The 12,301-nt window shown below is 37.6% G+C and overlaps 1 protein-coding gene across 2 annotated transcripts; it reads right to left on the bottom strand.

Annotated features, from left to right (window-relative positions):
* Window positions 1-3,212: 3,212 nt before the first annotated feature.
* uba3 (ubiquitin-like modifier activating enzyme 3) lies at window positions 3,213-10,541 on the bottom strand. Of its 2 annotated transcripts, XM_084927757.1 has the most exons (18): window positions 10,416-10,468; window positions 10,268-10,306; window positions 9,101-9,221; window positions 8,922-9,002; window positions 8,743-8,825; window positions 8,572-8,652; window positions 8,310-8,353; window positions 5,819-5,883; window positions 5,517-5,672; window positions 5,304-5,406; window positions 5,047-5,160; window positions 4,702-4,755; window positions 4,534-4,570; window positions 4,354-4,435; window positions 4,167-4,267; window positions 3,974-4,037; window positions 3,804-3,858; window positions 3,213-3,708 (listed from the first exon to the last, which is right to left on the bottom strand). In XM_084927757.1, exons 1-18 carry the CDS (start codon window positions 10,433-10,435, stop codon window positions 3,620-3,622), a joined length of 1,389 nt encoding a protein of 462 aa, XP_084783883.1. In that variant the 5' UTR covers window positions 10,436-10,468; the 3' UTR covers window positions 3,213-3,619. The 2 variants fall into 2 exon arrangements, with proteins under 2 accessions (XP_084783883.1, XP_084783885.1); XM_084927759.1 differs by lacking the exon at window positions 10,268-10,306 and having other exon boundaries at window positions 10,416-10,541.
* Between the last annotated feature and the right edge of the window lie 1,760 nt (window positions 10,542-12,301).

The following is a 12,301-nucleotide window of genomic DNA, read 5'->3' as shown; positions in this document are numbered from 1 at the left end:
TGCTTGAATATGTGAGGAAAAATATTTGGTTATTTAAAGGTGGATTTTGATGTAATTTGTTTGCTAAAACAGTATTTTCTGGTTTGTTGCCTCAGGGACACTATGCAGTTAAATCACCTTTCTTAGGGCAATACTGATAAAGTAGTGCCTCTAAACTTTGGTATTTGAGACTGATTGTTTTAAGTTTTAGGTGCTTAACTGCTCCAAAACACCTGATTCTGATCCATTTATCAAGCACCTGCCATGTTTAATACCCAGCTGATCATCTGAACTGTTGGAGCAGGGATTGGGGTCATGGTTTTGAGTTTGGTTAAGTGGTGGTATATATAAGTAGGCAAACCATACATTAATATTAACTAACTTCTAGGAAATGAGCAACAACAACAGTGTACATCTATATAACACATTTTCTATTTGTTTCCACCTCATCCAAAAAAAGAAAATTACAAAGATGTTTAATATCAAGTGTAAATTGGCTTCGCACCACAAATACAGGTGATTTAATTAGAGATGGAACCATATAACAAAACAGTTACAGCTTTTGTGTTAACATTTATATATAAACAACATAAAAATGATTAGATTAAAAAAAATGAATAGAACGCCTGCTGGCCTGCTCCTCTGGTAGATTTTGGATGTGAGGGGGACCTCAGTAAGTAACTGCTGTTGATGGCTTTTTGAGTTGGGTGGAGATGTTGACATTGCAGGAGAGGTTTTCGAAGATTTAGACACCTAGGTTCCACCTGTTTGATAGAAGCAAATCCAGTAGAATTTATACAATTTTTTGTTTTGTTTCGGTTTATCTGTCATTTTCTTTTTTTTTAATTGAGCAGCTAACACAGCTAACGCCTAACAGGAAGAAGGTGCATGGTTTTGTTGAGCCTGATCCCTGCAATTTAGGAAAAGAGATTTACTGTCATGCTATGGGATACGTTTGGTTACTTATAGGTTCATAGACGGAGGACGCTTCAGCATGAAAAGAGGACAGGAGAATTTAGATAGTAACAAAACCCCTAACATTAGTGCTTCTCCAATTTTTCCTCTTGGTTTTGAAGGATTTCTTTTTTCATCATATCACTGGAGATGCTACCACACCAAAACATTGACACCAGTGTTATTCAGACCTGGACAAGTAAAGACATGGCAAATTGTATAATCAGTCAAATGAACAGGTTATAATCCACAATCAAGAAAATGAATCAGAAAGGAGACTCAAAATAGTCAGTCCTCAACTGAATATTGGTTGATTTTGTAGCATCTTATTTATTTTATCGTGCTGTATGTCTGTTGGATTAGACAACTGAAGTTCGGTTACGAGTTATGTTCAAATTAACTTAAATTTTATTCAGTTTTTTATATATACCACATATAGCCAATAATTTCCAACTACAGTTCTCAAGACAAAAACCCCAACAATCAAATGATCCCCTGTGAGCAAGCAATTAGCAAGACCAGGGAAAAAAACCTCAGTTTAACAGGAAGAAACACCCTGCACAACCAGGCTCAGGGAGGGGCAACCTTCTGCTGGGTCCAACTGGGGCTGTTAATAGAACAAGACGTGAAAAAGGAAAACATACAGAGACAGGACAAACCACACCCTATTAGTTATAGAAGAGAAAGGTTAATGACGTATAGTAGTTGTCATGATATGAAGTAATAAGACACGGGGTATCTTCAACACGACTTGCTTTATTGAACCGTAGCAGGAGCGTACATGGCTATATCAATACTCAGTAGCATAGCCTGTCCTAAAGAGTCCTCCCATGGCTGCCCCCTCTGGTAGCCTTACTAGGACAATATAGATGAGATTTGAGTTGCAAGATTTCAAAACAGTAGTGGAATATAAATACAACCTCCATGCTCTGTAAGGGTTAACTGACCAAGAAGGAGAGTGATGGAGTGCTCTGCTAGATGGCCTGGCCTCCACAGTCCCGTAACCTAAACCCAATTGAGATGGTTTGGGATGAGATGGACAGCAGAGTGAAGGCAAAAGGGCTGACAAGTGCTCAGCACCTTGAGACTCCTTCAAGACTGTTGGAAAACCATTTCAGGTGACTGCCTCATGAAGCTCAGTGAGAGCATGCCAAGAGTGTGCAAAGCAGGAATCAAAGCAAAAGGTGGCTGTTCGGAACAATCTAAAATACAAAGCATGTTTTGGGTTATTTCACATTTTTTTGTTTATTACATAATTTTGATGCCTTTAAAGAGAATCTACAATGTAAATGCCCCCCTCCCCTCTTTTGGGGTTCTTGCTCCAACAATTAATTTTAGTAGTTAAGAAATACACAAAAATAACTCTAAATAATACAAAAAAAAATCCTTCACATTCATTTAGCACCTTGTACTGGATTTTTGTTGTTGTTGTTGTTGTTTTTTATAGTGTGGTAACAATAGTTCTATCCTATCAGCAGAGTGGTCTTACCTCTAGGGGTTGAGGTCAACCTCTGAGATCAGTTTTATCCTCTAGCAGATATGCTGCTGTCCCATTATAAAGTTATAGTAGTCACTGAGATCAGAACTACAAAATTCTAAGGGAGCATTGTTTTATTTTTGAAACAGTCACTCACTGACCCTACAGCAATGTCACAGCAGGGAATTTATGTGTTTTGAACACTTTTGGTCCCATTTCAGAGGTACTGGTACCTGATAATGCTCTCACTGATCATTTGTGTTCTCTCCAATATGACTACCTCCACCCACACACAGTCAAACTGGTGAACCACTGAAAATACCAATGAATTATATTTGTAATTGTGAAAGGCAATCACTACTGTTAAAAAATATATGTTAATATGAATAAAAGAACCTTTGGCAGCGACTGACCTTGATCCTAGAACTAAAAGGACACTAAATCAAAAGTGGAGGAAAGGTGGTTTTATATGGTTTTACCAATTCAAATTTTGAATCCATTATTTTCCTTTTTTTTTCTCAAGAGTTTGAAAATCAGTTTTCCTTTAAAAAAAAAATAATTTTATTTAATAGATTAATAGTTCATTTACAAATATTTGTTTATAATTATTCTTTTCATTTTCCTTTTAATTATCAAACAATAGTCAAATTTAATGTCCAAATGAATAGAAGATATTAAAATGAATGTATAAAATGTATTTCCTCAGGAACATGGATGTATGAATTACTGTATAATTAATTAATAAATCACAAAAAACCCACTTGTCTTTCCTCTTCCTGCCACACATTAAGTGCACACAAACTTAATAAAACAAACAAAAAAAAGATTATTTTATTCCAGTTCACACATCATCATTGTCGATGTGTTTTACCACTTCAGTGGCTAAACATCTAAAAAATGAGTTGAAATAAATAAATATTCATTTGTAAAACAAGTACAAAGTAATCTTAAAACAATAACCCTTGCATCTGTCATTGCACAGAACATGTTATAGGCTCCAGCAAAATATTAATGCAGAAATCTGACATCAATGATTCACCAAAACATGACCAAGTTTGAACTAAGATTTGGCTTTTCAGTGGAAAATGTTAACTTTAGTCAATACTTGTACTGGAACAGTTAAATAGGTTATAATGGTTGACATTTTGACTGAATAAGCAGTAAACTGTTGTAGCTTTTAGATGAGTTGTAGAGGTGCTTGATTCTGTCTCATGAGGTAAAGCAGAGTTTGAACAACACAGTCTGAGGTGTGGTGACATCAGCTACAGCCAGCTCTTGTCCGTCAGCCAGCCCCAGTTCTGGAAAACATGTTCATAACATAAGTGAGTCAGCATATTCACAGTGAACTCATCTAACCAATGTGGAAACATTTTCAGTAAATAAACCAACACACCCTTCAGGGTTTTGGCCAGATTTGGCCGCGTCCTCTGTTCAATGGAAGCAACCGACTGTAAAACAAAATACTTCAGCTACAACCAAAACTTGAACTTCTCCAGAAAACACCTCAAATTGCTCAAAGATTGAACTAGAATACAAAACTGTACTAAATGGGAGGTTAATTACCTGTAAATATAAAGTCTTATTCTTTCCATCCATCGTTGTTGTTATGGCAGGTGATTTCATTTGTCTGAAAAAATCCATTGTATTTGGTTGTCGAAGGCATTGCAACATAAAGTAAATTGAATATAGCTGGTAGTGTGATACAAACAAGGTGGGAACTAATATTAGGGCATCACAGTAAGTGAGGTAAACGTACAGGGAGGTGCTCTCGGTCAGGTAGTCCAACACCTCCTGGAGTTTGGAAGATGGCGAAAAGTGTAGGTCCGAAGGTACTTGGCTGCAAGCTGAACAGTTTTCCTGTAATAAGAGTAACCACAAACATGCACGCATTATCCAAACATACAACTCTGTCATGAACTAACAGATGCGAGTCAGACACAAACCTTCCTTTCGGCTTCAAAGGTGTAGGTGTACAGGCCGTCAACATCATTGAAGACCATGTAATTATTCAGAGGTAAATATGCACTGTGTGCAAAAAGGTAATAGCAATGTTATTAGAAACTGAAATATGCATTCGGTTTTTAAACACATTTTGACATGTGGCAAACAACCTGCAAACTCACCTTGATGCTACTTTGAAAACCTCAGTTGCACAAGCAGCTGCATCGAATAAAGCAGAGAAAAAACGAATGCTGTTTACAGAGCACTACGAGTGAATTATTAACTTTTCTAATCGTTCATAGAGGAATCAGGTCCACAGGTCTTACATTTATTCAGTGTTAGCTACTTACCAGCAATGGCAGCATTTGTGGATGCTACAGCAGGGATTATCCTCTTAACAACCCCTGAAACATTTAAAGCGAATTAGTTTTTTATATCTCTAATCATGAAAGAAAACAAAGAGGAAAATGCAGTTTGGGCAAAAGAAAGAAAAGCTGTACAAAACATCTGATCTGAATGAACTTTGGGGAGTGTTTTAATGTTTTACTGACACAAAATAAGATAAGAGTTTCCACACAAAATGAAAGCACCATCAGCTTGCTGTGTTTTATATTACTTGGCTCATCTTCCACAGGAGTAGCTAGAAAAGTAACAGTCACCTCATGGCCACAGAAATGCTATTTATGCAAGCTCACCCTGTGTTAGTCTATATGTGACTCCTGTTATGCTGAACTCTGCTGCTCTCTCCAGAGATTTCTGGTACACCCACTGGATGTGTTCTGGGTCATCTCCATCCAGAGACACGTCATCTAATCCACATTAAAACAAACAAAAACGAATAATAAAAAACAAACAAAAATTGAAACATACTTTCTGTTCAAAGGTTTGACTACCTCATAATTGTAATTATTATTGAAAAAAAATATACCGGTAATATGGTGTGACTTCCTACCTCCAAAGGGCATCTCTTTTGGCCATAGTAATATTCGCACGTACTCAATGCAATGTTCTGGCAGACGAGGCATTGAGGCTATTGTACACATGGGGAAGTTGATCTACAGACACAGATTGGGGTTAGCACTGAAAAACTGACTGGGATCTGGTTCTGAAAGATAATTAACTCATGGCTATGATCATTATTTTAGACAAACATCTGCTACCTTACCTGTGGAGGGTAAAGCTCAAGGGTGCAGTCAATGCAGGCTGTCATGCCAGGGAAAATGACTCTGGCATTGCCTTTAAAGCCTTCAGTCCCACCATCAATCAGAGGGATGATGGATGATGGATCTAAGACACCATCTTCATACACCAGCAAAGATAGCTACACAAAAACAGAAACACGGAGTTTACATTTAAAATATGTTCCTTTTAGCTAGCATTATCTTACAGATAGAAATCCAGTCATTTTTCAACTGTGCAGAGCTAAACAAATCATGTTAAAGATCACAATAAAGAGATTTAACTTACCAGCATACCATTCATCCACCTCCTCGCCACAATAGAGTCCAATCCACACACAATTATATGGAATTCTAGGTAAAGATAGAAAGAGGGACAAAGTCACATCCAATTTTCTATGTTTTCTAATCTAATTGGGTTTTTTTTATTCAAATTTTGTGAAGAAAATGTCAAAAAAGTGGAGGCATCAAAAAGTGGAGGTATCAAGTTTATGGATTCTATAGAGTTCTGTGAAAAACTAACTACTCTGCACTACCGACTCACTGGACCCTCTACAATTTGCATACCGCCACAACCTTATTCTTATGTTATTGTATTTTTGCACACCTCCGTTGCTTGTGAAGCTCGCACACAAGAATTTCACTCACATGTACTGTACCAGTGTACCTGCACATGTGATGTGACAATAAAAAGTGATTTGATTTGATTTGATCCTGTGATTCAGTGGCTTTCAGAACCACCGTTAGCAGCACTAAGATGCTCAGCTCTCTTGACGTCTTGTCACAGCATTTCAACTAGGTTCAGATGTGGACTGGGCCATAGTAACACTCCTTCCTTTTCTTTTTTAACCTTTCTGTTATAGATTCGCTGCTGTGAACTTTAGCTATCAGACAGATGGCCTCACAGAATAGTTTGGTACACTGAGGAGTTCATGGTTGAATCAAAGACAGCAAAGTGCCCAGTGTCCTGTGGCTGCAAAAAGATCCAAAATCATCACCCACTTTTTAGAGCAAAGAGGTTTCCTCCTGGCAACCCTTCAAAACAAACTGTACTTCTTCAGTCTTTTTCTAACTGTGCTGTCATGAACTTTAGCATCTGACCTGTTAACTGCGGAAAAAACGGTAAAAACTGTGTTTTATAAGGAAAACGCTCGAAAGCACTCACCGCCTGTGAGAAAAAACAAAACCAAAAAAATCCCACCCTTTCCTATTGGTCGAAAAATGTACCATGTTGACCAATCAAAATTGATATGGCAACATGGCATTTATTGTTTAGGAAGGGGGGAAGTTTTAGGAGTGACGGCGGTGTTTTGAGATGTGAGAGATGTGAGAGATTTGCGACATTTAGCGCAAATCTTGTGTCGTTAGTGTGTAGTGTAGTCAATAGTTTTGTTGCGTGTGTCAGAACAATGAGGCGACTGCTGAATGTTACAGGTGTTACAGCAGTGATAGATCTCCTGTTGTCAGGTCTGCAGGTATCAGGCTGTTGTTCTCCTTTATCTCATAGTGGACAGAAATAATTTTTTGGAGTGGCACAAATAATTTGTGTGGCATCAGATTTGGTGCAGAACAGCTGATTGTTCTGTAAATCAGTGGTCCCCAACCTTTTTCGCGCCACGGACCGGTTCATGCCCCACAATATTTTCACGGACCGGCCTTTAAAGTATCGCGGATAAATACAACAAAATAAAACTAGTACCGGTACCGAAAAAAAGAAGATTTATTCATAACACATGTGAAAAGACCCAGGAAAACAGAGTTAACGACAAAAACGATAACAAAATAACGCTAAAAACCGATAAAAATCCTGAAAACCATACATTTCACACCTGAGCCTCAACTCTCGCGGCCCGGTACCAAACAACTCACGGACCGGTACCGGTCCGAGGCCCGGGTGTTGGGGACCGCTGCTGTAAATAGTTTGAAATGTTTATTTTAAAAAAACACCCTGGCTGCATTTTTAGGTAAACAGCTGTAAAAACTCAGTTACTTTTTTAAAGAAGTAACTATATAATTAATTGCGCAACATTGGTCATTATATACTGTATTCTACAGACAGAGTTACAGGACTCTCTCCCAGACCACAGACTCATTCTCATAATACAAGTCAGAGCTTTATAAAAAAAAAGAAGAAAGTTTTGTTTTCATAATTGGAGTTCAAGTTATTTTTACTTCCAATAGTGTTAACATACTGCACAGGTCATGAACAAGACTTTCTTTTAATTTTTCATTGTAAGTGGGCTAAAGCACTTAATTAAAAGTAGTCTAACATAAATGCTGTAATTTGATTATTTTAATAAACCATGTAACTTGGATGGATTCGATACTGGCGTGACCACAGTGCACACGTCTGATGTCGCCCACAGTGGTCCAAGGGGCCGCTTAGGGAGTTTGTGTGTTCGCTCAGACACATGAAAAATTAGAGGGAACATTGCTGTAGCCCTTGGGTTTTTAAGAATATCACAAAGGACTTTTATAGGATTTTGTGGGGTCCTGTGAAAACTTTCTTTTTCAAGTAACTATAGTTAACATGTAAATTGCTAATGGCAAGTGAGATCATTAAGAAGCAGGTTTACATCACAGGAAAGTGGACATGTGAAGTATGTTTCTCTATTCTATTAAGTGGTGCAATGGCTTTTCATTTAGAGTAAGTTGCACACACTTAAAAAAATAAATTAAACTGCAGTGACATATTTAATGTGAAACAAAATTAATCTCAAGTGAGCAAATCCATTCAGACATTACAAAAGCCAGTAATGGATTGCCCTGTTGATACTTACGTCTATAGAATGTTTCATCTAAGTCTTGAATCTTTTTAAAATAGCTGCACAAAACATTTAGGAAAGGTTTGGGTTTTAACACAATATTCACTTCATATTGTTCGCATCACAGAAAAGTAGTATGGTGTCTTTGCATTCTTAAACTGTAATATCTGAACATTTTTCACATTTTGTCCACAATGACTGTACGTTAAAATTTTAGCCATGTGCATGTGATAAAGCATTTGAACTCTCAAAAACAGTTGCTCAATCAAAAGGATACGGGATTACACAGCATCCAGGCACACGGCTGTTTATAAAGTCAGCAGCAACATCCGCCTTGGGTCGACCTACATCTTTAGCTCTAGTGAAAATTACAGACACATGAAAATCAAAGATAAAACGTAACACAGTAAGGATCAGCCTTTACACAGAACTGACTGATTCTACTCACCTGAAGAGGAACTGTCGATTTAGGTTGGAAACATCAATGGTGTCCATGTCAACAACATGAATGTTGCGAAAGCCTGATAAGGCCTGAGCCACAAGATGAACAAAAAGATGAAAATTAAATACGAACTATTCACTGAAATTATAATTATACCATTTAAATGATAATAATAATAATAATACCAGGTTTTTTAGCAGCTCACATCCCAAACCACCAGCACCAATGACCAAGATTTTGCAGGTTTCTAACATAAACTGCAAGGACTAAAATAGGAGAATACATTTCATTTCAGAGATATCAAATATGCCACAGGACAGAAAAAATGAGATATCTGTATCAGATTCCTCACTGCAAATATTACCTCTGTGCTGGGTTCAAAGTCAGGATGCATGAATGGACCTGATCTTTCCAAAAACTTCTTGATATGGTTCCAACGGTCATCCCAGTCAGACGTGCTTCCAGTGTCTCCATCCACCAACATCCTAAGGATGACATTCGTGTTTAGGATGCATTATCAACAGTATCTCTGACAGAAATGTTAAATAGTGCATGCATGGCAACATATGGCCCCATAACATAAAAATGTTTATCGCTACTTAAATTGTACAGCATGGAAAAGAACCAAATCCTATGCTCAATGTTGTGATTAATGTTAACAGGAAGAGTGCTATTTACAGCAGAAAATTAAATGACTTTTAGGAAACTAAGTAGGCATCATTACCTTATGTTTAATGTCTACTCTACTCTACATCAACCTCGGTTCTCTCACATATATGACTCTTTTAAAGCGGCTCTATTATGCAGTTTCATAGTTGTTGCAACGGCGGATGCTCACATTAAACATGGCCAAATCTTTGAGCCAAAAGCTTTCAGTTTCAAAAGCTTGTTTCTACTTATATGGTCATCTCAGGCACACAACTTTGGCCGTGACCACAAAAGCCCCACCGACCTCATGTTAAAACTTTCTAGTTGTGAAGAGCAGCCAATCAGATGAAAGCTCCCTTAAAGGGCGGTAGCTGAAAGTGATTATAGGGCTTTGGACAGAATGCCTGGGCTACACCAAGGTCCAATATAAGATGAAAAAAATATGAACTTCTTGAAAAGAGTCCAAGATTAAAAAGAGTCAGCAAAGAGTTGGAAGTGAGCATAATTTGTCCCCTTTAAACATCTTAGTAAAACTGCCTGTCTCACGGGTGGGCGTTTCTGACCCACTGAATTTTGGGTAATATCTCTTGCCTGAATAGCTCCCAGCCTGCCGGCAGCTAAGCTAAGTGAATAGCTAACATGTCAACAGTGAGGAGGTACAACAGACCTCAGACTTCGCACAGAGATTAATAACACCACTACTAATTCACTATACAGACGTGTTAGTTATTCACTGTCAACAAGGCAGGATATTTCTGTCAACTAGCAACTCACAAGTTTCATTTACAACCAGCATTAGCTTAGCTCTTCGTCTAGCTAATGTTAACCTTCCTCCTAATGTTAACCTCAAACCTTGCGCCAGTTCTACCAATTGATCACTAACTTCTCAGTCAGCTCCACTACTCTCCTTCTTTTCTTCTCCCTAAAAAGAGAGAATAAAAGAAGGTTGATTCATGCTGTGCTTTCGCAGATTAAGGTGACTTGAAAGCATCTTTCGGGGTTTCTTGCTCGTTTCTTCGGCAGCTACTTACGGCTCGTCCGTCTCCGCCATCTTTGAGTAACTTCAAATGTCCAATTTAGCAGTAGTAAACAAGAGATCTGTTAGCCAACAATAGCGTTACTGTCGGATAAAAGTCTCTGTTGACAATGTTCTGGTTTACAGTTTTAGAATTAATGTGTCCCGCAGCTAGAGGCTGTAGAGCATATAATCTATATAAGCTAAATTAGTTGTAATTTTATTATTTAGGTGGAATTTCAATATTCCCAATATCATGAAGGTAGCATTGTCAACAGTCGGTCATAAAGGCGGAAATTACATCGAAGCTCCAACAGATGGTAGTATTTACCTTACGGCTTTACAAGTCACCAGTTTTCAAGCGTAAACTTGTATTGCTGGGCAATACTGCACATTTTAGTATTGATCCAGTACCAAGTAAATCAAGGGCCAGTGTTTGCAATATCGATGCTTAAGTAGAGCGGGTCGGGGGGCAGTGTGTCATGATTTATGAGATGAATTATTCATTTTCAAATTCTGAACACATTTTAATGACCATCAACAACTGTAATGTTTTTACTGTCCACAATAATTAGTAAATGTAACAAAACACACCTTTCAGCTTTTCAAGCTTTCATCATCTGTTGTTTACATGTGCAATAGGCTATAAATAAAATAGATGTGACAGTCAACACAAAACGATTCAGACGTTTTTAATAGTGCGTGTTTATATATTTTCACCCCCCTCCAAAAAAATTATTTGACATCATTCATTCATTCATTCATAATACATACTGATAAAAACAAAGTATCAATCCTATCACCTAGCATCGATTTGAAACCAATGCCAGTACTGGTATCAATACTGTCCATATTGGTTCAATACAGTACCCTTACACCGTATACCTTACTGAAGTGGTCCTCAGTTCATCCTGTTAAGTGTTGAAATTAAAACATCTGTGCTAAACACTATCATACTGTCAACTGGGCATACAAGGAAACAACAAAAAAAACAAACTGTTAGCATTAAATGCTTAAGGGTATTCCACAAATATGTTGTGAAATGTGACATTTCACGCAGATTATTGCCTTTGCTTTGTAATACAGGGATTCTCAATCTTGTGTTGTGTCATTCAGGCTATTTAAAATTTTAAAAAAATGTTTGTGCTCTTGTGTTCACCAGAGTGAACAGAGACAAGAAACAAAACAAGAGAAAAGGAAGAAAATAATTGCCATGCGTGGTCTTGGTAAAGGCTGCAATTTCTTCTGCTAACATCTGATCTCTGTATGACATTGAAGTTTATGGGACCACATTTAAACTCCTTAGATGTGGCTGTAGCCTATTTGACACAGGAAAAAAATACAACAAAAACTTCAAAACATACACTACTTGACCTCCAAGATCAAAACACTCTGACTGTACTGTGCGCCCCTTTCTGAATACAACAGGAAAAGCCCACTTTTGAAAGGGAGACGTTACAAAAACTCTGCTTTTCTAAAATCCTTACTGAGCAGCTGCTTTTCAAACAGAAGAAACAAAAAGTAAGTGTCATCATGTTCACAGGAGAGAATTAAGCTTTTAAGGAGCATCACGCCCTGCCCTCTGTGATCTATGAGGCGGCTCAGTTGTCTTATGGGGATGCTTTGCTGTGTGTGCCATAGGGCACCTTGCAGGATAAAATCAAGAGATTATTGAGACACATATGGGGAGAAACATACAGCTAGAGGGCTCTATCACTTAACAGGATAATGATTTAAAGCTTTTAAAACACTGGACCACAGTGAAGTATCCAGTATGAATCTTTTTTCATTCATTCATAAAACAAGTTATTTTTGTTAGTGCCAAATGATTAAAGAAGTATATTTGTGCACACTTACTTTAGACTCTCGTCGCTGTATATCACTGAAATCAATTTTTAGCAA

The sequence above is a fragment of the Perissodus microlepis genome, chromosome 5 (genome assembly GCF_051167445.1).
Source record: "Perissodus microlepis isolate ML-2025 ecotype Zambia chromosome 5, ASM5116744v1, whole genome shotgun sequence".
Taxonomy (NCBI): Eukaryota; Metazoa; Chordata; class Actinopteri; order Cichliformes; family Cichlidae; genus Perissodus; species Perissodus microlepis.
Note: the sequence above shows the minus strand (reverse complement) of the source record. Positions and strands in the feature narration are given on the sequence as shown.